Source organism: Miscanthus floridulus, chromosome 10 (genome assembly GCF_019320115.1).
Source record: "Miscanthus floridulus cultivar M001 chromosome 10, ASM1932011v1, whole genome shotgun sequence".
Taxonomy (NCBI): domain Eukaryota; kingdom Viridiplantae; phylum Streptophyta; class Magnoliopsida; order Poales; family Poaceae; genus Miscanthus; species Miscanthus floridulus.
The window spans coordinates 75,306,993-75,333,562 of NC_089589.1; the positions used below are offsets into that span (position 1 = coordinate 75,306,993).

The following is a 26,570-nucleotide window of genomic DNA, read 5'->3' on the forward strand; positions in this document are numbered from 1 at the left end:
TGATTACGCAATACATGTATAAGCATTTGTACAGCAACTAAACAACAAATTTATTCAACTTTATTAGGATGCGGAATAATATATATGCTAGCTGCTATTTACAGCCATACAAGTAATTAAAGCCATGCATGGTAGAACATGGCATCTCTTTTTCTCCCCCATGAACAGTGCAAGGAACACCATGTTGTTGCCTCCATAGAATAAAGGCCATTAGATTTATTTTGCCTGCATATTTCACCTAGATATTTTATCAAGCATCTGCAAAGAAATCATGAATCGTGATCCGGGCTGCAACTGGAATGCGCACTTTCCTATGATCATTGCACCACATAAGGCTTGTAGTCCCCTTGTAACCTCCACATAGGTGATAACTTGATCTGAAATGTATGAACCTTGTTTGCAGCATTGAACACAAGAATCGATGACTGAACTTCCTTCTTGACTCCAGCAGGGCTCTCAACCGCAACGTGGTAAACTGCATCGACCTCACCGACATTTGTGACAGTTCTCGGCACGGTAACTGGATACCTCAGATTTGGAACCAAGACGGATGGCAGGTTCAAGAGATACCCTGGCACCGATGTTGCATTGCAGCTAACGGATGCGTCGAAACTGCAGGCAAAGAATTGGTTGTAATCGACCGGATCGATGTCATATATCAAACCAGGATACGTGGCTCTGTTAGGGTTGATGTGGCCACCTCCATAGTCAAATGGGTCAGCAATCTTCCTAGGCAACCCTTCAGCATGTATGGGCATGCCGTGTTCTCATCAGTCACAGATGCTTCACAATGCAAAAAGAAACAGAGGTAAGGCAATTGTAGTGTTGCTGCCTATAGTAAACTATTCATGTGTTCATAATCTGCGTAAATTAATGGTAGATTAATTGTTGTGCTAACATATTTACCAGTGGTGACAATGGCAGATTTCAGTGCAGCAGTAGACCAGTCTGGGTGCAGAGATTTCAGCAGTGCAACTATGGCTGATACGTGTGGAGCAGCCATTGATGTCCGGCTGTTGAGGAAGAAACAGTAGTGGAGTTAGATACATGCATGGTTTGTCATGGCTTGTAGTCGTGCATGCTGCCTTGGTATACCTTGATAACATCAGCGTAGTCGATGGATGGACCTCTCGAGGAGAAGGCTGCCACTTTGGGAGCCAGTAACTCTTTACCTGTAACGCTACGTGCCGGTCCAATCTTTGCCACCGGAGAGCTGCTTGTTAAAATTAAGTTAAAACGATTAATCATGAAATCATGCGAGAGAGGAAGAGGCTGTGATCCATTTTAAAAATAAGAAGCTAGTAATAATCAACAAGATGCATAGTGTACCTCGCGGCTCTCATGTATTTTAGAATCCTGTACCCAGTGTCAATGTCCACAAGAACACAAGCAATTCCTCCACAGTTAGCTGTGACATCTAGAGAATTGGCGGCATATATATTGAGCGAAGATAAGACCCGAGCCCCCGGCAGCAAGGACGTTTCGCATCGCGTTTTGGATTTGTGTTTGAAAGCATAATGCAGTCTTGCCTTTCAAATCCGTGCCATTCAGAGCTTCCGCCGTGCAGCTAATCAAACAAGGCAAAAATTAACTGCTCAGCAGCCTCAAGACGCGTGTGATGTAGATGTAGGGTGTAGCAAAACTTATAGCAGGGTGAAATTAAATAAAGTGAAATTTGTGGGTTGCTGAACGTACAGGCCTCCAACGGCAATGCCTCTGAAACTGCTCCCGGTTGAGTTCTTCGATCTCTTGGTAGTAGAGAGATTGTCCCTGCAAAATTGAGTAATAATCACTTAATAATTCTATACAAGTCAAAGTCATGCAAGCAAGACTAGTGGGATTAAGTTTTCAAGGAGTGTATTTGTATTCCGTTGTATAGTAGACTACCCACCACTATCCGCTGCTTGTCTCCCAGCGTGATGACGGTTGGAAACGAGCGATCCATGCATCGTACTCGCGGCCACGGTGATGACCCACGGAGCATTATTCGCAACGGTCTGAGGCCTCAGACCTTCGTTCCCGTCGGCGAACACGACGGTGATCCCCTTTTGAACCGCATGCAGGGCGGCGAACGAGTCCTGGGAACCGGCGATGGCACCAAGGGACAGTGACAGCACGTCCACCCCGTCGTGTATGGCGTCATCGATGGCCGCGCGAGCACCATCGCCTCGCTGCCGCGGCCATTGCCGTCCTCTGTGAGCCAGAGTGATTTGTAGACGGCGCGCGCAGCGCCCGCCGCGAGGCTGTGGAAGCTGGCTGCGTCCACGGCGGAGCCCGCCGCGGTGGACGCCGTGTGCGTGCCGTGGCCGTTCGCGTCCCGGGCCGAGAGGTACTCGCTCCGCCTGTGGAGGGGGAGGGCCTCCGTGTCGAGCCCAGCATCGTAGAAGCGAGCCCTGATGATCTTGCGGCTGCAGTGGGTGGTGTTCCATCCCTGTCCGACCTGGCACACGCCTCTCCACCGCGATGGCACCGGCGGGTAACCTTCGTCGCTGAAGCTTGTCGACTCCGGCCAGATACCTGATCGAAGCAAGTTAGAGATGGGCATGAGGCCGGATGTGCGTCAAGAAGGGGCTAGTGAAGAAATGCATGTAAGAGTGTGTACGGACCAGTGTCGACGACCCCGATGATAACGTGCTCTCCGTATCTGCCTTTGTGGAGCAGGTTGCTGGGCATTTGGTAGCTCAGACCAAGGAAGTCCCAGCTGTGGGTGGTTGCCGTCGTGTAGGTTCTGCTAGGTTCCACACTGATGACTTTTGGAATCTGTGTAGATAGATAGATAGCCCTTGTTTAGTTGGACCTTAAATTCCAAAAAGTTGCTACAGTACCTGTCACATCGAATGTTTGCGGCTCGTGCATGGAGCATTAAATGTAGACGAAAAAAAAAACTAATTGCACAGTTTGGTGGAAAATTGCGAGACGAACGTTTTGAGCCTAATTAGTCCATGTTTGAACACTATTTGCCAAATAAAAACGAACATGCTACAGTAGCCCCAAAATCTAAATTCCTACAACTAAACACACCCATAGAGTTAACAACGCCACAAGGGGAGGCAGTGGGCGGGGCGTGGTTAGTTATTACAGTTTGCCTTTCTCATAGACTGCACTGTGGATCGAGTAAAGCGATCACAAAACTCCTCACCTGCGAGCTGTTTAGCTTCGTCTTCAGTGAGCATCGCCGCGAAGCCTGAGAAGCCATGCTTGTAGTTGTGGAGCATGGAGGCCACAGAATCTTCCATGCTGAAAGTTCATATATATGATTTCACACACGCATAAATATATATCGTCTTCAGTGGGCAGAACAAATATAAACCCAGCAGAGGAAGCAAATGAACTGGCTGAAATTAAAGAGGCTATTATATATACGAGCACGTGCCTTCCAAGAACACTGCCGAGTAGATCATGGTGCGAAGCGACCACATCGTCGGGATGCCCATGTTTCACATCTCCTAGGTACACGATATAGAGCTGCAAACATTACAGGTTACAAATCATACTTTCCTAATAACATTATTCTAGATTAGCAAGATATCAAATCTACCGGTGTGTGTGTGTGTGTGTGTGTATAGTGTGTGTGTATATATATATACCACTCTATAAGAAATTGGTTTCAAATGGGAAGGTGCATTAAGATAAAATCAGGGTTGCAAATAAGGTTCTAGCATGACTGTTGGTTAGGAGACTGTGCATTGAAAGTAACTTTCCCTAATCTTTTCCATATTGCTGTTCGCCAAGATTTAGAGGTGGTAGAGGCATGTGTTGAAGGACAGTGGTTTTTAGAGTTTAGAAGGCAGTTGAATGGAATCCTGTGGGAGGAATGGAGAAATCTTATGATGTTGTTAGATGAAGTTTCTTTGTCAGATTTTAGAGATGAGGTGTTTTGGGCTTCAGAGAGATCTCATAAATATTCGGTAAATTCACTTTATAATCTGATGACCTCTGGAGGGGTTCAAGATGTACAGATGATGCTCATCTGGAAATGTAACATTCCTCTGAAGGTTAAAATTTTCTTATGGATGGCCACACACGATAGAATTCAGTGTGGTGTCCAATTGAAAAAGAAGTTGTCTGGACTGGAAGCATGTTTCAGCTGCGATAAACTTGAAACGTCGGACCATATCCTGTTCCAATGCCCCATTGCAGTATTCTTGTGGTCCTTCTTTCGTGAATGTCTCAGTTGGCTGCTGTCGCCAACAAGTTGTTCTTTGCTATTTTTAGAGATCTTGATCAAGTATAGAGGAAAAAGACAGCAGGTAACGTTGTTCCTATGTGCAAGTGCATTATGGACTATCTGGAAGGCGCGCAATGATGCGGTGTTCAACAACAAGACGATGACTTCCCCGGTGGCAATCATCTACAAGACATTGATGTTGGTGAAATCTTGGCGTCCGCTCTTGAAGCCTAAACTAAAGCCTGTGGCGGACGAAATGATAAACCTAGTTGCTTCTAATGCCACGGTGGCAATGTAACTCTGGGCGTGTTTGTCTAGTTGCCTTCTACTGTTCGTCCGAATGTTGTTTGGTTCAAACTTGATGCTTTGGTTTAGAGGTCTGAGTTTAGAACCTTTGTTATGCAGTTAGTGGAGTTCTATGAACGGTTTAGTGCTCAAACTGTAAGCTGGTAGCCCCAGCAGGATCTTGGGCTTTCGTTAAGCTTTCAATAAAGCCGGGTGAAATGCCTTTGATCTAAATCACTGATAAAACTGTCAGCAGGTATATATGCTTACCGTGCGAGAGCCTGCGTGTGCTCCCAAGAACAGAAGGCAAAAGGTAAGTACGAGGGCCGAAGCTACAGAGACACGTGATGAACTAGAGAATGATGCCATGTTTTGCTATGTTGTCTCAGATGTGCCCTAGCTTACCCATTAGTGATCCGGTATTTATAGATCGATAAACGATGTGCATGCATGAAGTCTCTGTTATCAAGAGTCCAAAAAGACATGAATGGGCTTCCACGATGATTCATTCTCTCGTCCGTGTTGACGCAGGCAACAAGCGTAATCCGAATTAGGCATCTTCACCATTTCCTAGTCCTAATTACCCATGTGCGCTTCTCATGTTTGAGCCATCGGTTGCCATTGGAGACGGTTTCAGACACTGCTTCTGCATCACAGTTTCCTTAATTAGTTTTTGATTAGTAGATTTGTTTTTCCACTAGCAAAGACTACAGACCGCGGCTGCATAACATAACATATATTACTTCCTATATAATTGACAAGTTACGTGCTAGGACGACCATCCACCAACTTGCCAATGACTGCTATCTTATTCTGCAGGTGCAAGAGCATTTAGGATTTTTATATCCCCTACTACGAGGCTACGTACCAACCACTTTATTTGCCTTTCCTTCTTTTTCCGCCGAAGTTCTACTTCTACTGATTATTTGACGTTTTTCTTTTATTAGATTGCGGTTAGACTTTTTCTTTGCTTCCTAATGACGACAATCATCATTGGTCACCACGATGAATCATTCAAAGTATCAAGACGAGTTCAATTTCTTGTTTTCGGAGAGGAAACATGGCTAATTCATCAAGGGATAAAAAAATGCATGCTCTCGTTGCTTTTCTAATAATATTTGATTACATCCATGCTAGGAATGAAAAAAGCGTAAACTGCGATCTTGTGCACATATCAGTAGCCAACGGGGCTCCAATGCATGTCATCTGTGCTTTTGATTATTATTCGACGTACATGATTAATTGGACTAACATGTATGCAAACATGTATTAGACATGTTCATTTAGAAAAGCAATTGGACCGATCCAGACCTTTTGGTGATGTCCTGTGCCACCAATGGATTTTGGCAGATCTATTGGTTTCATCATCCCATCTCTGCCCTAGCATTTAGCTCCTAGGGATGTCAGTATTTAACAGGTCCAAAGTCCTGAGAAGAAACAGCAAAGTAACGGGCAGAAACAAGAAGAGAGTCAAAGGGTACCGGATCATCCACAAGTGAAAAAGTCAAGGAAGCACAATATTACCAGATCGTCTGTCGATGCGTAGACGAAGCCACTGAATTATCATGTGAAAACGGTGCCGTGCCACAAAGAAGTTTCAGCCAATGGATAATGAAAGTGTGCACTCACTAGGATGTCTAGAGTAGTGAGAACCAGTCGCTGTGGCTCAAATGACAATGGTTGGCAACTGTCAGATGCCTCGGTAATCTGTGATGAGCAATATTGGGCCCACTGGATCATCCTGTGATGATTGTGTCACGGCCCGATCGTGACATCGTCATTCATGCATTTCAATCTGTATTTAGAAAACAAGTTGTGCATAAAACTGCATTTTTTGGGCACTGTTTGTTCCCGCGGACCTTCCACCGCACCACCGCAGGATCCTTGAGAGCAATAACGCAGACTTAGAGTTTTTCACTCGGACCTTTCGGTGATCACCTGGACCGTTCACCAGAACACTTCATGCACAGAGTTGAGTTGTCACCACAACAGCTCTTATGGCCCAACCTGTCATAACGGTTGTCTCCATTTCGTGGAGAGGGCAAACACCAGCACACTCCACTCTCTCTCTCTCTCTCTCTCTCTCTAGTTCTTTCCACTCTCTCTATTACACCTAGAGCAAGGACGGGCAAGGTAGAAGGAGCAAGGGAAAGGAGAAGATCATCACCAACAAGAAGACCACGGAGATTAAGTGAAGATGATGGCCACAAGGGTTGGGGACTAAAGAGAAAAGAGTTCTCTCTCCCTAGAACTTAGGAGCAAGGAGGAGAAATCAAGAAAACGTGGAGCAAGGGAAGTAGGGAGGTGAACCAGCTTCTCCATCTTGTTGAGGAGCTCAATAACACCCCCCTGACTCCCTTGGTATGTTGGATTCAAACTCAATCATCATTTTCATCAGAAACCAAGAACTAGTGTTCTTCACCTAGAAAACATCCCCTATGCACATTTTGATGTTTTGATGCAATGTAGATAGATTCAACTAGCTAGATAGTGACCATAGAACCCTAGCTAGAAACATCCCACAAAATTAGGTTAGCCATGCATGCACAAACCATACGTAAAGATTTCAACTTCGAGATCTTAAACTGCATAGAGTTTGTTCCCGTGGACGTTCGGCCTGCATGCCGAACCCTCTGCAAGAACAGTCACAGTGTTCAAACACTTTGCCTCTACGGTCGATGTTCCTGTGGACCATCCGTGAGAACACCGGATTGACTGGTAAAAATTCAAATATTCACTTCTGACAACACCATGTTCGGGTAGAATTTCTTGGACCAACCGGTGTATTGGTGGACCTTTATCACACCCCAAAAATTTAATTTTGGGTTGTGAATAGAAAACACTAAATAAAACAAAGGATTATAGTATTTGGATAAAATTGTCAACATTAGTTTAAGTTTTTGTATATCTTTATTAAAGAAAATGGTGTTTTTAAAAATATTTCTGAATTAATTTGATGGGTTTTTATTGATGTGGTGCTTGTCTATTGCTTGGTTTCGATGATTTTGTGTATGGTAAGTTTTCAAAATACGTTTAGTCGTCATTTGATCCTTCCTGCTGAACTTTCCCGAAACCTTTTTCTCATTTTCCCAAGAGCAAAATCCAATTTCTGGATGCTCTAAAATCCTTTCTCATAGGCTCCAAATATTTTATTTGGATTCATCACCTCTCCAATCTATCTCTACGAGTTTTCCTTCAATTTTTGGAGTTTTAGAAATATTTTTTAGGGATTTAAAACGATTTCAGCTTTTTCTAGAATTGTTTTTTAACTGAAAATGATTTTCTAAAAATCCTGAAATTAATAAATATCTTGTTTATCCTGACCTCAAACCCTACAGCTATATACATGCCGGTGTTCTCCTCGACGTGCTCGTTCTAGATCAAAACCCTATCCCGAGCCGCCACACCAACGAACTCTCCGGCGAGCTCTTCTGGCCAAACCGTCAGGTTCCGCCATCAACCACCCCCACCACGAGGTAGCCCTCATCATTCTCTACGCCGTGGTATACTTGGTTGCGTAAATCCATCAACGTTTGACCCGTTTTCCTAACCTTCTTTCTCTTTTCCGGTGAGCAGCTCCATGGCCAACCCTCTTCTTCGTGTTCTCCGGCCATTCACCATCCCCTACCGTGCCTCGAGCGCCACTGCAGTCGCCAGGGACCTGCAGCCCAGCCCTGCGGACCCACCCGCCGCCCGTCCCATGGCCCTGCTGCGCGTGTCGTGCGATGCACCATAGGTGCTCGTGGCCGCCTGTGCACTGGCTCCTGTGCACGTGCAGGCTCAGCCCGGCCCCGCGTGGGTCCCATGCCGCCACGGCCTGGCACGCCCCGCCGCCTGGCCGGCCTACCGAGCCCAGGCCAGGCCCTCCCTCCTGCGTGATGTCTGGTCCCCCCATGGCTCCGTTCCTGAGGTGGAAGAAGACCAAGGTAGAAGATGCAGTTAATTACGGTTTTGCCATCGATCGTTTAATCTCCGATTAGAGTAGTTCTTGTTGGGTTAGTTTCATACCGTTGCGCTCTACACAGTAGTGCTACCGTTTATCATGTCACGAATTTATCAATTTAAATATTAATTTGATTAATGTTTATTTAATGCTTTTTTAATTAAAAGCAACCTAGGGTTGTAGCTCCGTTCTTGTTGCATTGTGATCGTGCCGATGTAAGCTATATGCTAGCGGCAACGTTTACCATGTCACCTGTTTATCAAATTAATCCTATTAATTTGATTAATGTTTATTCAATGCCTTTTTGAATTAAAAACAACTTAGGTTTATAATTCCATGTTTCATAAATCAATGTTAATATGATTAATATCAACATTAATGCATTTTCAATTATGACCGGCTTAGATCAACCTCAAAACATATAACGATTCGATTAGTGCTCTCACATGTTCTTTGTTTTCTAAATTATAAAAGTTTAAATGAGATAATCTGTATGAAACATTTATATATAAAATATGACTAAGATTTAATCTCATCTTTTCTAATTAAAGTATAAGTGGATTAATTCAATTATAGGATGTTCCTCTGGGATATCCTTCACCTTCTTTTGGATAAATAAAATGAATCAAGCATATAGTATGTCTTTGATGATCTTTTCGTTACAACGATAGCTCCGTTCTCCGTCATTCTTGCGCTTTCGTGTTCATAGCAACGAGCCGCGTTATTAAGTACGATCTGTTCAAAGCTTCTCCTTTGATTGTTGTGTTGTTCTTAGTCATGTCTGTTTGCGTTGCTTGCTTGCTACGAGTAGAAGAGAAGCGGTTCGTGAGCGCTGAGAACAAACAAGTGAAGGAAAAGCTGAAGACCAGAAGATAGAAGCCGAAGACTTCTGAGCAGCTAGAGTCTAGGTGAAAAAGGCAAGTGCAGGCTCCTTTGACCATGTTCTTTACCTATTCACATTTAATCATACCTTATGCATGCATGTCTCTAAATATGAGTACCCTAAGGATATCCTAGAATTCCATATCTTCCTTGTTACCTGGGTTGTATAATGCGTTGCAATTGCTTAGCAGCTTCACTTTTATATCAATGTCACCTGATGATGAAATGTTAATGATGACACTTAATTGATATGGAACTATGGTAAAATGTTGGATTTTTTGCAACGTGGAACTTAGGGACTCGACCACATGGCAATGTCTTGGTGGTTATGCAGGTGATGACTCTTATGGTAAGTTTGGTTGGTGGCTTGTGTTTTATGCCCGGGTATTTTAAGGACCGGTTCGTGGAGCGAACACCCAGGATAACAGTGCAACCTCGAGAGCTATATGGCTCTAGTCTTCGCTGAGTAATTAGAGGATTCTAGTGCAGTGTTAATCAAGTAGCTCCACTGAGGGATGTTCCGAGATGTGGCATGGTCCTAGGGGGTCCTCTGGTTGCTTCGGCTCCAGTGGAACCTTAGGTGATTATCACTCGTTAGGTGATTCTTTGTAAAGGCCTCATAGTGAAACTCTGCCTGCTCACCTTGGAAGTGTTATGAGGTTGGTCACCTCAGGCATATGGGGAACACGTCTCGATGGGTAAAGTGTGCAACCTCTGCAAAGTGTAGAACTGATATATCAACCGTGCTCACGGATACGAGCGACCTGGACCCTCACATGATTAGAAATGGATTAGCTGGACAAAAGATAATGGTTTCTCAGATCGAGGTGGCTACCTCGGATGATGTTTATATTATGATGTTCCTCACTCTTAATTAATGGTATGGGATCATTTACTCATTTGTAGTAATCAGGTGCTAATAAAATTTGACCAACAAAAAATGCTTACCGTAGCTCAACCAAGTCAGCTTATCCTTTGTTCAAAGCCTTTCATGTCATTTATTTCCGCCTGTACTTGCTGAGTGCGACATGTGCTCACCCTTGCTATTCCCCTCAAACCCCTAGACTTTAGAAGCAGTTGCTCAGAAGATTAATAAAGATCCTGAGGAGTTTCTAGAATACCATCAGGAGTGCTTGGCATATGGAGGCCCCAGTCAACCGTCCCTGTGAAGAATGGAGCCTGAAGTGAAGATTAGCTACCGTTTCGCGATACTATGATGTAAGTGTTAATATAGCTATGTATACAATATTTAATAGCATTGTTGTACATGTGGATTTCTTGGGCACACATATGATGAGTACTTGGTCTTCTTTGGAAAACTGGGCCTGACAACCCTTCGCCAGAACCATGGACCATCCGCAAGATCATAGACTTAGAATTTTAAGAGATGCTCTAGCAAGCCATTACCACCATGGACCTACCAGTGTTCTCCCGGACTGTCTGCCAACACAACAATAAAACCATTGTTCTTACACTATACACACATGTCATATTTTATTATAGCCCATATGTTATATATCATTGCAAGCATATCATGTCATTTAATTCGATGCATTGTGCTCATGTCACACCATGCATCCAATACGTGATGAAGCAATTGAGGAGGTCGCGACAGAGGAGGCCTCTGCCGTAGAAGTGCCGGACGAGTAGCAACCAGAACAGTCCCAAGGCAGGCACCTAAGCATTTCTAACCTTTTGTAGATTGCATAATATGCTTACGGTTAAGATATGCATTGCTACATTACATCATGACTAGGAATCCTATGTTTACGTATTTGAGCTTTCATTCCTTGAATGATATACCCGCACCACTCAAACAATGGTTGTTTAGTTTTGTTATTCGAATAATTAATGCTGTTTGGCAGACGGTAGAAGTCGAGATGGTGATGGGTTTCTCATTTCTTGCGCGACATAGGGCATGCTTGTCCACTAAAGCAACATATATGAAGTTATGATATAAAATCTAATCAAGATGGTGAACATGATGTGAATGGTCGGCGAGGGGCAGGACCATGGCAAGATGGGTAAGATCCAGAATGGTGTAGCTTGCTAACCAGTTAAAGACCGTGTATCCATTGTAGCATGATATGAACATAATTGTACAAAACACATGTCATATATGGGTGTGGCAAGCCAAGTACTTAGTTGTGAATGATTTTCCCGTGGATTCGGCGTGAGGTGACACGATGTAGCTGAGAAGTTAGCACCTTGGTTCCTTTCAACCATTCGTGGGCATCCTTAGCAGAACTTCAGAAAGGTTGAGACATTGAGGTATCCCTTATGTACCGACATGTCGTATGGGCGATATCCCTTGTATTTGGTGGAGTTAATATTTAGCCCTCCACAGAGTTTCTTTTATCGAATGCTATAATTTTTGTGCTTCTTGATACAGACTAGATTTGAAACAAGGACTCGTGGAAGTTCGAGATCCAATCGCAAGTTGTTTACATTTACTTTAAACCATGGTATGCTTGTCAATGCTTAGTGTAGGGTTCATATTTACATTCTTGTATAAAATGCCTTTATGCAAAACCAATTGCATTCCTTTGTGACTAACCACTGTTGGGTCTACTAGATCTCTAACCATTGTTGGATCTTAGATTTACCCTTCAACAGTGGAGCAAGATCACTCTGCCTCCTACACGGCTGGCAGTGATGGAGCCATAATTAAGGATTGTGTGTTTTGTGGTAGTGGTAATATAACGTAATAGATGAAAGTATGTATAAATTGTTTGGTAAGTTAATAAGAACAATATAAAGATTTTGTAGTTCAAGATAACTTCTATTCTGTCCCCACGCCTAGTGTCAATATAGAGTTAAATGCACTATAGGTCCATTAACTTATACCGGATTTCAGTTAGGTGCATCAACTCTAAAAGGTGATTTCTGAGTCCATAAACTTTTTAAGTGATTCAATGCAAGTCCATAGCCCTTCGTATGGTCCTCATTCCGGGTTGTTAAGCTTTTGAAGTACTTCACAGCGGATCCAATACCCTTTAGTTTGGCCTACGGATTTAAGATGGCATGTGGAGCCAACAACCTGCATGACATAGGAGCACTAGTCGGCTACAATGAATGGGACCGTGAGAGCTTCGCCACTCACCCATGCACCCAAGGGTGGTTTTAATCTGTCCGATGGAAGCCAACAACGAGACGACCATGAGCGTGCTATTTGGTGGTTGATAGTGGCAGAAGGTAGAAGATAGTGGCAAAAAAATTGTGGGTTCGGCATAGGCTTGCCCCGAATGCGTGCGCATGGGGACAATGAGGGGACCGTGGCAGACTTAACCGCGCACTCATTCGAGCATGATGGCACAAAGGTGGTAATGACGGCCCACGTGAGCTCAAAGCTCGACGATGACAGCTGTAGTATGACGGACTGGGAGCTCTGACATGGTTTCTGTGTCCAACTAGTGCAAAAGCAGTGGATGTAGAGTCATACTCGGTAGAACTCATTTCTAGGACAGAGTTGAGGCACAAGGCGAGGATTGACAGTGAGAGTAGGAGCTCGGTGACCAGTAAATGGTGGTGGAGACCACTGGAGCCGAGATAGAGCAGATCCATAGATACCAGGCTTGAGGGATTGGAAAGGAGAGGGCAATGTGGTCAGTGGATAAGCATGAGCTTGGCAAATTTCATGCAATGTTGGCTGCGGACTCTGCATGCAACGTTAGATCTAATAAGAGCAACTCCAAGAGCTTATGTAAAAAGATATTCCAAATTACATGATTTATCTATTATCTAAAATAGAAAAGCCACTTAAAAAGTAGGTACCAGTACCACAACAGCTTATCTAAATTCTCCTGTCTATATTTTTGAAAGTACCATATCATCACGTTTTTTTCATCAAAGATCCGATCGGCAGTCCTTCGTCCGTCGCCTGCTCACGGGCACACACGGAGGGAGAGCAGCCGCCGGTCTCTGGCGAACGGATTCGGTGACAAAATAGAGCTCGCCACCCTTGGCCAGCAGAAGGCCCCTAGGCAAGACACTCGGTCCACTCGGACACACCAAAGCCTACCATCGCCTCCATGGCCATCATTTTGCTCGACATCGCGGCCTTGGTCCTCGCCACAGTCGTTGACACAAGTTTTGTAGCAAGCCCGTGATAGGGCTCCAACAACCTGCAGTGCGTCGTGAACGCGCACCATGAACGTTGTGAAACACATCGTTGGCTGGAACACTGCAAATAAACCAGCCGACTGTTGAAGCCATCCACCAGGCTGACGTCTCGTAGAAGTCTCGGTCAGATTCAAGTGTTAACTCGGCGAGGCTGACAAGTGGTACGCCAGACGCCCCGCACTTGAGTGCCGTCACGCACCAGCAAAAATTGAGTAATAGTCAGTGGCTATCTTTGGACAATGAGATAGATACCGTTGGAGATCTGTTTTGCACCAAATTCTCTAAATCAGATTATAGAACAGGGAATAGCAAGTCTCTAAGGGCCAAACGGAGAGGTAACCTGCAGTAAACCATTTAAAAAGTTTACGAATCTGAAAGTTCAAATTAAGGACCAAACGAAGGCACTACAGCAGACGCGTGCATCTATCTGAGCATGAACCTGGGCACCAGTCATCTTCTGAGGTTCAGGGTCGGTCACCTTGACACCTTTCGTGAAGTTCTTGGTGTCTTGTCTGAATGTATGGTTAAGAGGGAGGAACTGTCGATGCTTGTCGAACAACGAAAACTTGCCACCCTTCTTCAACCAAATGAACTCCAGTGTTGTCTTGCATACCGGGCATGGGAACTTCCCGTGGACACACCAGGCGCTGAATATCCCATACGCCAGGAAGCCATGCATGGAGTACTGGTACCAAACATACATTTTGAAGTTTTTCTTTGTAGCTCGGTCGTAAGTCCATACCCCTTCATTCCAAGCACTGATCAATTCATCATAAACAGGCTCCATGTATACACCCATTTTGTTTCCCGAGTGTCCAGGAATTATCAACGCCAAGAATATGTTTTGCCATTGAAGGAGGACCCAGGGGGGGGGGGGGGGGGAGATTGAGGGGGATAGCGAACACGGGCCAACAAGTGTATGGGGCCGACATCATTCCATAAGGATTGAACCCATCCATTGCCAGCGCAACACGTACATTACGGGCCTCAAGATCTTTGTCACGATACTTGCGATTAAAGTTTTTCCATGCTTCACCATCAGCTGGATGTACTATCTTGTCAGGATTGTATCGAATGCCATTCTTGTGCCATGTCATCTGTTTCGCAGACTCCTCGATCATGAATAGCCGTTGGAGCCTCGGTATGATCGGAAGGTGCCGTAGGACTTTTATGGGGATCTCAAGCTGCTCCTTCTGGCCATCACCTTTGTCTACCTCCACATACCTAGAGGATTTATACTTTGGACAGTACTTTGCATCCTTGTGATCTTTTCTAAATAGGACGCACCCCTTCGGACAACAATGTATCTGCTCATACGGCATCTTAAGTGCACGAAGGAGTCTGTGTGACTCATAGAAGCTGCTCGGCAGAATATGACCCTCCGGAAGCAGCCCACCAATAACTGCCAACATACCATCGAAGCAGCCTCGACTAATGTTGTACTGGGACTTCAACCCCATTAGGCGTCCAATGGCATCCAGTTGACAAATCGTTGCCTTCTCGTGTAGGAGCTTCTGTGCCGAAGACAACATTTGGTAGAACGCCTTTCCGGTTGGCTCTGGCTCCTCCTCCTCATCCTCCTTCTCCTCCTCCTCCTCCGTAGGTCTTTCAGCGAACGTTGCTTCGTGAAAGTCACCTAACCATCCTGCTACCCCGCCATCAGCATCAAACGCCTCCAAGCGTGGTCTCACCACCTCCTCTCTAGTACGATGGGCTTCACCATGGAACACCCACCGGATATAGTTTGGCGTAAATCCATACTTGCAAAGATGTTCCTCCATGATCTTCCTTGTTTTTCTTTTCCTGTTTCCGCATTCACTACAGGGACAGAATGTGTCTCTCGCTCCATTAGCTGCCTTGCCAAATGCTTGGTTCAAGAAACCCTCGGTCTTGTCCATCCATTCAGGGGTGATTTCAGCCTGACTTAGGCGGCCCGTGTACATCCACTCATGGTTATCCATCCTCTAGCATATACATGAGCGAGTAATATAACCACCAATTGCATCTGAACGACGTGCCTACTGTCTAATGGGTGAGGATAGGTCCTAATCTCACCCGTGAATGTGTAGATGAGGTTAGTTTACATGCTCTACTCCGATCTGAGACATAATTTCGGCAGCACCTCCCCATTGTTCTCCCGATACACGTCCTGGAAGGGAGAGTGTGTATCCGAAGAACAACAGGAAGGTGGTGCCGAAACTGTCTCGGATCGAAGCAAAACATGAAAACTACCCCATCTACGCATCCGCGGGCTGTCCAAAAAAGTGGACAATCTGAAACAGATAGGGTCTTAGATATGCGAAGATCTGTATACCTCCAACCGTATCTGTTTCGAACGGGAGACGCCTAACTAGGTTACACCGATCTACGACAACGATAAGGACGAGAGGTTATTCATACCTAGGGTGGCGGTGGAGTCAGGCTAGTGGGGCAGTGGCGAAGCGACGCTATGCAGGCAGGATCGTAGCGCCGATGAAGACGATTGGGGTCGCCTACGTACTCCGGGTCCCCTCCGACGGGTCCTGCTCTGCAAAAGAAGAATTATAATACTATAAATTAAAAATTTCGGCAGAACCTCCCCTATACAGGGAGGTTTCCAAAACCTACAAGAAAAAAGCCGGCACGATGGCCGACAACATATATACCGCACGAAGGCCCACACATCCACGTACGGCACGAAGGCCCACACATCCACATACGACACGAAGGCATCGTACGTGCGACATGTGGAGATGTCTGGGTTTTAGACATCGTATGTCACAACTTGCTCGGAAACTTCTAAATTTTTTACCACAACCTCTACATGCGACGACACGACACCTCGACAAGTTTCGTGATTTTCGGACTTCGTTTGCATTTTATATAATTAAAAAACACTTTTTTAACAAGTTGGTGGTCATATTTCGTGAAACAGATGTTCAAAATTTCACGAATGTCCCTGCACACGGCCTCAAAATACACTAAAAAACATGAATACCATTTTTTGAATCGCTAAATTCTAATATTTCATGCACCTGCAGTTCAAATTTACTTTTTCGAGAAAAATTCAAGTAAACATAAAAAATTAAAAAAATATACCAAAAAGTCATAGAAAAGTTCCAAATTGGAACATGTGCTTCTAGGTACTGTATAAATGCCACAGAAAAAATTTAAAAACAAAAATAATAAAAAAAATACTTTGCCGAGTGTCGCAATTGGCACTCGGCAAATGAACCTCTTTGCCGAGTGCCAGGCTTGCAGCACTTGGCAAAGACAGCACGTTTGCCGAGTGCTAACGGCCAGCACTCGGCAAAGGATGACGGAGGGGCCACCGGCGTCGCCTGCAGTATTTTGCTGAGGGTTGTTCTTTGCCGAGTGCCTGACACTCAGCAAAGAGGACGTTTGCCGAGTGTTTGACACTCGGCAAAGACGGCGTTTGCCGAGTGCCGGCTTTGCCGAGTGCGGCACTCGGCAAACTATCTCTTTGCCGAGTGTCCGTGTTTCGACACTCGGCAAAGCTCCGAGCACTCGGCAAAGAGCGCGTCTCCCGTAGTGAGGGGTATAGACTTTTATGGACCTGGAAATCAACTTTTGGAGTTGATGGACCTAACTAAAACTCTGAGTGAGTTAATGGACCTCTGGGTCGTTTAAGTCAGCAATATATAATACAGTAGTTGTCCCTGTGCTACAAAGCACTTTCATATTGATGAGTGACAATAAGACACCATATGTAAAGCTTTAGAGTAGACACCAATCCGGAGTCCACTCTGTTTTCTCCTCTCGTCTCCTCACCATGGCAGCTATAGTTGAAGATCGTCAATTGCAGCATGCCGCCGAGAGAGAAGCTGCGAAGGCGGTAGCAGCGTTACCGACGAAGTTGGAGTTGGCGCATGGAGACACAGGTGGTGCCGTTAACCGCGGGACTGAAGAGGAAGGCTCGTACTGTCTGATTAAAAGCGTGGGGCACCTCAGAAACCGTGGCTTTACCAAGCTACCAGCCAGGTACGTCCTGCCGGACCCCGACCGCCCCGGCGACGGGCTCGGCACGGTGAAACTCCCCGTCGTCGACCTGGCGCGCTTGCGCGATCCTGCCCACCATGCTTCCGAGCTGGAGACGCTCGACGCCGCGTGCCGCGACTCTGGATTCTTTCACGTCAGTACACACTGCACAGGCCTGCCATCTTGTTTGTTTCCATGCATGCAGACTGTACCTAAGCGCATGCATGCGCGCGCGTGTACAGGTGGTGAACCATGGCGTGGCGCGCGAGCTGATCGACGGGTTGCTGGACGTGGCGCGGCGGTTCTTCGAGCTTCCGTTGGCGCGGCGGGCGCGGTACATGTCGCCGGACGTGCGGGCGCCGGTGAGGTACGGCACCAGCTTCAACCAGGCCAAAGATGCCGTGCTCTTCTGGCGCGACTTCCTGAAGCTAGGCTGCCAGCCGCTACACGCCGTCGTGGCTTCGTGGCCTGACGAGCCCGCAGATCTCAGGTATATTCCTAATATGAAGATAGATTATTAAGTATTTTGGTTTACTTATTAATAAGGTTAATGATCTACACGTCAATCATGACTTCAGCACATCCAAGAGCACAGCACCACAAATTAATCTGTCATAGTTCCGGTAATCCATTTTATAGTGTAAGCCCTTTTGGTAACATTTGTAACCTTACTATTAAGTTTACAAAAAACATCCAAGAGCACAGCGCCACATATTAATCTATGATAGTTCCAGCAATCCATTTTATAATGTAAGTAGATTTATTAACGTGTATAACCTTACTAAAATTACAAAAAAATATATATTGACACATCTATACAGTTACAAATAAATATGCCAGATGTCGGGTCAGTCTCATGGAAACAAATAAAATCGTAGAAATGTTCAGCCATGCATCACGAATGCTATATATAGGAATTTGATGGTACCTAGTATGTCCATACTTCAACTACTATTTACAGTTACAGGACCACCTTGTTTAATGCAATCTCTGATATATAAAAAAAGATTTACAGTACAATTTTTTATCGGCCACTATTTCTATTCTAATGGGATCTTTGCATACGAGAGCATATTGTTGATTACCAAGAATTTGCCTTACGTGATCCAATTATCCAAAAGCTACACAGGTATGCTAAATGTTAGCCGAGTACTGCTAATTGTTATCCCATTAGTTGGCACAACCATGCCCAACTAACAACAAGCAATAAACAATGATGTACGCATATATTTGCAGAAGATACATACACACAAGAGCTAATAGTTAGCTAGTTAGTTAGTTTTAGCTAGCTAATTTGACTTGTAGTTGCGGCTAACAATTAGGCTAGCCAATCTAAACAAACCCTAGATTATCACACTAGTATCATTAATTAAGTCTGTCACTACTACAGAAATATTTTTTTAGAAATATTTTCTCTTTTGTTTGTATAGGTGGCTCTATAAAAAACCACCAAAAAATAATTTTTGGTGGCAGTTAGAAAGCCCAGCTACCTCTAGAAATGTCCTGTATATTAAAAGACGGTTGAAAAGCTAAACAAAACCTAAAATTTTTTAGCCGCCTCTATAAATGGAGGCATTTCTAGAAGCGATTGGGCTATCCAGACGCCTCTAAAAAGAGATCCCAAGAGATGGTTGACAATTTGGTCTGCCTTGTTTAGTTGGCGAATTTTTTTGGAAAATGGTACTGTAGCACTTTCGTTGTTATTTGGCAATTAGTGTCCAATCATAGTCTAATTAGGCTTAAAAGATTAATCTCGTGAATTTCGTCTAAACTGTGTAATTAGTTTTATTTTTTATTTATATTTAATGCTTCATGCATGCGTCCAAAGATTCGATGTGACAGGAAATTTTGAAAAATTTTGCAAAATTTTGGAAACTAAACAGGCACTAAAAAGAGATCCCAAGAGATGGTAGTACTCGAAGATATCTACTGTTTTGTTGTTGACATATTTTTTTTATTTAAAATCATTTAGGGACTGAAAATTTTGTTTTCAATCATAATTTGAAATTTGTTTTTTTACATTTTTTTTCAAACGCCATCTCGGATGGTGAAACAACCTAAACTAAAGTTATAATAATCGAAAAGATCTGATTCATTATAGTTGGCAATCTTTTCATTTGAAATTATTTAGTGCCTGGATCTTTGATTTAGAGTTTTCATGTTTTAAAATTATTTTTCAAAGGACCTGCAGTAATGGAGAATAGACCTAAACCAAAGTTGGAGTACAACTTTGATTTAGGTCTTTTCTCCTATTTCAATGATCTACGTACTCTCCTTAATAAACAAATACTCCATGGCTTCATCGTATCAATGAAGGAGATCTTGTGCATGATATTGATATTTCGTGGATGATTAATATATTTGTACGCAATGATGGATCATGCTCATGCGTGCATGCAGGGAAGTGGCAGCCAGGTACGCCATGGCGAACCATCAGTTGTTCATGGAGCTCATGGAGGCAGCACTAGAGGCTCTGGGCATCCCCTGCCGTCACAGTCAGAGTCTGCTACAGGAGTTGGAGGCGGGGTACTCGCAGATTATGCTCAACTGCTACCCGGCGTGCCCGCAGCCAGAGCTCACGCTCGGGCTGCCGCCGCACTCTGACTACTGCCTCTTCACGCTCCTGCTGCAGGACCAAGTCCAGGGTCTCCAGATCTTGCACCACGGCCACTGGCTCACCGTCGATGCCGTCCCAGGGTCCATCATCGTCAACGTCGGCGACCACCTCGAGGTTTGCATATGCATAGTATTATTACCTAGGTTGCATTGCTTTATTAACTTTGAATTTTCACCAGTAGAGACCGATATAAGCTAGAATAATAAACAGGACTCTCAGATCTAATACGATCTAGACAAATGCAGAACTGAAGTATAAGAAATTATATGTGGAGCAAGTCAGGTACTAAGTGGTCAAAAAATTAAACTAGATGTTTTACGTAGTACACTGTTCAGTTAGTGTTGAGACAAAATGCTGATGGAGCACTTGTACATAAATTACAAGTTGAAACAGTGAGCTGTCCGGCAGGTATGCATCATCCACTTCAACTTATCCAAGGATTAGGTGGGTCGCATCATCTTCCAACTTCAATTTTCTAATAGGTTCAGTTTAACAACAATAACAAAAAGTTTTCAATGTGTGCACACCACACAATTGTCAAAAGCTTAGGCTAACCTTTGGATGTGTAAGTGGTCTCAGTGCTGCATACATCAGTCCGGAAAAATCTTGTCGGCGCAGATTCACTAGAAATTGTTATCTTCTCCCATTACATGGCCGACCCAAGTTGTCCAACAAATATAGTAACTTAGTAAGGCAGCCTTGTTGGATATCCTCTAGCTTTGTATTATATCAAGCCTATCATAGTAAAATGGAACCTATAATAATAAGAAATTGCAAACCTAACGGAAGAAGATATCCTCTAGCTTTGTATTATATTGTTAAAAGTTGGTGAAGAGGCAGGCAATACAGACACTTGCATCTATTCTATGTTTTTTTCAGGAAACACGAAAGTTTCCTGTCATCGAATTTTACTGAGACTGATGATGCCCTGATTGGATGCACGCAGATCTACAGCAACGGACTGTACAAGAGCAAGCTGCACCGGGTGCGGGTGAACTCGGCGCAGGCACGCATCTCGGCGGCGTCCTTCCACAGCGTCCCTGCGGAGCGGGTGATTGGGCCAGCGCCGGAGCTGGTCGACGAAGGAAACCCACGGCGGTACATGGATACCGACTACGCCACATTCCTCAACTTCCTAGCATCTGCCGAGGGCAAGCATAAGACCTTCCTGCAGTCAAGGAAGCTGGCAAGCTAAGCTTGGGTGTTAACTAAAAGCACCTCCCAAACTTGGTTAACTTGCTTAATTAATAAACGAAGTAGTATATATTATTCCAGAAGCACTACTAGGTAAGCTGTGAGTAATCACCAAACTTGGTAACTGTGTTCTAGCATTATATATATATATTATATTGTGAGTACTGAGAATGCCTGGGCGCGCGCACACTGACAAGTGAGAGTACACTACGGTGGTGTTTGGTTTGTGGGATACAAATGGTGGGATAGAAATATATCATATCCCAACAGGCCTATGGTTAGGAATTTTGGCAATTTTAGTACCAGTTTAATCCACAATAATATTAACAACATATTGGTGACATCATATATGTGCACATGTGATATAAGCGCAACCAAATTAACGAACATGATACTGATCTTAATTTCAATTATAGAAAATACACAATGGGTTGCAACAGTAGCATACCCAGCTGCCGACGCTAGTTGACAAAGCGTTTGTCTATGTAGTCGTTCCGCTCGATGCCGTATAGTAAGGTTGCAGTGCCGATCACCACCTTGGTCGAAAGTAGTAGGAAGAAGAACAAAGAATGAGCAGTCGCATGGAAGAAACTCACCAAAAACCTGACTATCGGTCTTCATCTCAGCAAGTGAACTCGTGCCCTCCCTATTCCTTTGCGCACAGGAACTGGGACAGATTTGGCAGAGAGCAACATAGCAGCGAAGTGGTGAGGCATGGTTTGTTTGTCATTCGCTCATGGACAGGAGGAGAGCGCCGCCTTAAGTAGCCTTCTAGGGACACCAAGAAACATGCATAGTAGTTGATAATGGTAATGAACACCATGTATGTTACTAGTAACTAGCCAAAGGATACAAGACCGGCTGGTCAAGCACTCCGGTTGGCACCCTCATGGCCTGAGTTCGAACCCCCACGGGGGCGAATTTGCAGCGCCAGAGTTGAAAAAAACCCCTCGCCTGTCCCGCATTCCCAAAGCATAGGTTTATAGGCATCGGCCCACTCACATGGCTACGGGCCCCTGTGTGCGAGCGGGGTACGGAGTTTGGGGGTTTCCTCGACCTGCGTGAGAGGTCTCTATCGTAAGCCGAAAATCCCGGCGGCTATCTAGCCACCGTTGGTGGAGTTTTTTTTATGTTACAAGTAACTAACAAATCAATTTTCAATTACTAGTAACCCAATAATCAACATGATTCGTAATAACCATGAAACCCATATTTGTTATTAGTAATGACAAATCAAAATCAACCACTAACCCCCCATAAATCATCCCTCTAATGACTACTAACACATCATGAATTTCACCTAACATTAATCCTAGACTTGAAATTTCTTTTGATTTAATTGCAAAATGAAATTTGTGAATTCCAATTAAATCCAATAGTCCCCACCAAATTTCAAAACACAGAAGAAATCTACTTAGTTTCTCCTGTGTTTAATATACCAGTGTTTCAGTCGAGACTGTTACGTTGAATATCCACCTAGAACAAAGGTTATATTTCTTCACAACTGAACAATGGACTATGCCTTAAATTTACAGTTTTATGCAAAATAAGTTGAACCTATGGTTCTTTACCGATGTTAAACTGCCAAAAGAATCCCCTCTGGTTGAAGCATATAAGTCAAACTCTTAGGTCTTTCATGAGTATCTAGAGATTACTCACATCTCATAGACTATGACTAGCAACCGAACTCATATAGTTGTGTTCCTTCGAAGATGTTTTGTAGGACATCTCTTCTCTTTAAACTAAGCCACTTGAATCACATTAAGGTATATATCAACTGTCATTCAGCATAGGAGAGACATGCATCTCAAACGGTATATGGACCTTATTCTCCATCATAGTCAACCACTGCCTTGTTTCACCATCATACTTCACGGGATCTCTGATCACATAGGACAAGTTACCACTATGGAATGACTTCATATGTGTCTCAAGCCCATCTCCATCAATGCATCATCTACCATATTATGCGACAGACCCATAGTGAATTGATCTGCTAGATTTTAGATGTATCTCCGGAGTTTCTCAGTTACCTGATAGATTTTAACCGCCTCTTTACATGCCTTGTTGACTTTTTGTTATCCTTAGAATTATTCACTTTGATTATCAGTCCAATTATCATGGTTGGTTGTGGTCTTTGAGTGATGTTGGTTACAACTAGCTGCCACTAGTTTTTCATTAGCGTCTTCGTTGTGCCACTGTTGTCTGCTCTCACAATGCGAGCGTACTCTATATGGCATCCAACCCTGTCTACCACTATAAGGTACCATCAATCTTAGATTATTTTTCTTACACTACCCTAGATCTGGATATCACTGCCGGTTCAAAAACCCACTTCACTGCCGGATTTTGAACCGACGGTGGCATACCGGCAGTGATGGGGGGTTGACATCACTACCGGTCCTTAAAAACCGACACTGATCCACAGGAAACAGTGTCGGTTCCTGGCTCCACCCGACAGTGTCCAGTTGAACAACACTACCGGTTTGTAGTGCCAACCGACAGTGACAGTTGCTTTAAGAGTGTCGGTTCTTGGCTCAAGCCAGCAGTGTTGAACAAGCCTACACTGTCGGTTCATAGATAAAACCGACAGTGTTGTCTTAAATATCAGTGTCGGTTCATGGATCAAACCGGCAGTGTTGTCATAACCATCAGTGTCGGTTCATAGTTTAAGCCGGCAGTGTTGAGCAAGCCAACACTGTCGGTTTGTTTCTAACCGGCAGTGATGGTTACGACAACACTGCCAGTTTGTTGCTAACCGGGCATGTATTTTATTGTTTTATAATTTATTTTAATTTATATTTTTTTGTGGAATTGGGTTTCGCTTTATATACGCTACATAGAGGACAGGTCCATTAATATTAAACATTACAAATGTCACTGTTATAGTTCAAATGTTGTTATCAAGATCTCGATAACTCAAAACAAAAAAGAAATGTTCTCGGACTTCACAGATTGTGCAATGCTTCTCGGACTTCTTACAATAATCTGGCGAGCCGCTCTAGGCCATACTGGTCCTTGTACTTCACGGATTGTGCAATGGAAAATACTCCATCTTTTTCCAATACCTCGGCTAAGATGAATTTTGCTAGCTCCGATTGTAGTGCGACGATCTCCATGTCTAGCAGCCTTTCGTGCTTATATTTCTTGCGCTGTCATTCAAAAAAGATGATATCCAAAGAGGAATAGTAAATCATTTTGTTGAATTATTAACAGACATAAATGAAATGGCGATTATACACACCAACTTATTGGCTTGTTCCGATTTCCCGCCGATGTAGCGAACCATTGCCCACATTACATAAAACCCGCATTCATTGTTTCCCGCCGGCTGTGATAGGTACTTCCCCTCCATTTCGATAACCTTGAATGGGACCGACGTCCCACCGATATGTCTTCTTCGGACACTGAGCAACATTAAAGGGAGAAACATTAGAAAGCGGTATGTATGATTAGAAAATAATATGTTATTAGGATCGCTTACTAATTCAGCACTGCCACCAGTGCATCCAGATGATGAAATGGTTTTTTCTTTGAGTCCCACACCTTAAGCAGATTTTTAGCAAGATTAACACAAATGAAGACGAAATGGTTGCTACAATCACAGAATCCTAATTATCAAATAATCTTAACAAAAAAAGAAGCATAAAATTAAAAGCCGAGAACACATACTCGCAGTTGTAGGCTAGAAGTATGTGGGTTTTCTTCTTCATCGTGAATTCGTCCAAAATAGCAATCAATCTCTGTTTCAGGTCTTCCACATCACATCCATAGAGGCCTAGACATGTCCTCTCATTGACTCGCATGGGGTCCAAGAAGCCTATGTAATCCCATTTGCTTTTTAGAATGCAAAATTTTGCTATACACCTACATAAAATCATGGGAAGTGCTCAAAAGTTAACAATTTATGTCTCAAGAGAGTAGTTAATTGTAACATCGTGCATGTAGGGTACTTACATAGTCCACAGCGTCAATATTTGAACATCGAGAGAGCGTTTCTGGTATAGCTGGAACAAGCACTCCCACTCGACATTGAACTTCTCTTCTTCAGGATAATGGAAAACATGTGGCGAACGGATAATAACCTCAAAACCAAAGTCGTCCATCTCTGTTGCTTGAGCCATATAATATTCATGTAACTGGCGCATATATGTTGTCAGATTTTTATACTCATGATCGGGAACCAAAGATTGTCCCTTTCATACTTCATTACCGGTGTTGTCGTCCCTTGTACATCATAATACATGGTCACGGCCTCTTCCATGTTAATCCTGGGTTGTCTTCGATGTACTTCTGTATGTTCCTTAAATCTTTATTATGTATTTCTTTGTCTCTTGTTGTAGTGTATTTATTCTATGTTTGCCTTTCGAATTCAGACTTCAAAAAAACAAAGGCAGTGAGGCACAGAGATTGAAGAAACTAACACAATCTTCCTTCGAGATGTGTGTTGTAAATTTTTCTTTCATCAAGGTGGTAACGCTGCCACTGAATGGCCTTTTTATTTTCTATTGGTCCACTTTGGGAGCATTAGCGACCGAATCCAAGGACCTTTTCTATGACTGCAAGGATGTCCTTAATCTTGTTTTGGGATGAGGTGGAGGAGGATGACGACGAGAATTCTGTTTTCCCGGTGTTGATGAAGATGGAGGAGGAGGAGTCTCTTTTCTCGGGGCTGATGAAGATGGAGTCGGACAAGGAGGAATAGAAGGAGACCTCTGTCTTCTCAGGGGTGATGGCTCCGGATGAGGAGGGGAGTGATCTCTGTTGGGAGATGGTCAGTGATCATCACGGGTGGGCGAAGACTCGCAGTCGTCCTCATCATCAGAGGACAATTGATGGTCAAGCTTAATGAAGTGCTTGCACTAGGCCACTTGAGAGCCCTTGTTTTGACCAAGTTTCGGCCTGTCTTCTGCTACGGGGTACTCAATGGGTATCTTGTTATACTTCTTATCAAGTATTCTGTCACTGGTGACACGAGCATACCCCAGTGGAATTGGGCAGCCATTAATTGTCCTGTCTCCCGAAGGCCAGGCCTGGCCGTGTGCCACCTTGTCCTTTGTCCATTCCTGACGGATGTACAACCTGACATTGACGGGTTCAGTGAAGTTGTCCACTGGATGAGGCACATTCGCCTCTTCTTCGTCGAGTAGGGTCGATCCACAGCTGCTGCGACCCCTAAACTGTGGGCCAAAGGCAGTAAGAGTAGGGTTTTGTGGTACTACTGACCCCTTGGACAACAAAATTTGCTCGACTCGCTCTTCAACGGTCACCTCAATCCGTGCTTCCATTCTGTCTTCCATCTCTTTTAGTCTCCTCAAATACTCTGCCTCATGTTCCGCTCTACCCCTCGAGCAGCTCTGGTAAGTGTTAGATTCTTGGGG

The 26,570-nt window shown here is 44.0% G+C and overlaps 1 protein-coding gene and 1 pseudogene across 1 annotated transcript; one reads left to right on the plus strand and one right to left on the minus strand.

The window, feature by feature from the left end:
• Positions 1-46: 46 nt before the first annotated feature.
• On the minus strand, positions 47-4,822 carry LOC136484904 (subtilisin-like protease SBT3.7; annotated as a pseudogene).
• A 12,350-nt stretch (positions 4,823-17,172) lies between these two features.
• Positions 17,173-21,314, plus strand: LOC136488879 (probable 2-oxoglutarate-dependent dioxygenase SLC1). The gene is made up of 4 exons (XM_066485665.1): positions 17,173-17,532; positions 17,621-17,868; positions 19,779-20,109; positions 20,942-21,314. Exons 1-4 carry the CDS (start codon positions 17,173-17,175, stop codon positions 21,188-21,190), a joined length of 1,188 nt encoding a protein of 395 aa, XP_066341762.1. The 3' UTR covers positions 21,191-21,314.
• The last annotated feature ends 5,256 nt before the right edge of the window (positions 21,315-26,570 follow it).

What these genes read in the sequence shown, in the direction of transcription:
- LOC136488879 (XM_066485665.1), top strand. Translation starts at nt 17,173, where the DNA reads ATGGCAGCTATAGTTGAAGATCGTCAATTGCAGCATGCCGCCGAGAGA. An exon ending in GCGACTCTGGATTCTTTCAC is followed by an intron (nt 17,533 to 17,620) that starts GTCAGTACACAC and finishes GCGCGTGTACAG; the next exon opens with GTGGTGAACCATGGCGTGGC. An exon ending in GACGAGCCCGCAGATCTCAG is followed by an intron (nt 17,869 to 19,778) that starts GTATATTCCTAA and finishes GCGTGCATGCAG; the next exon opens with GGAAGTGGCAGCCAGGTACG.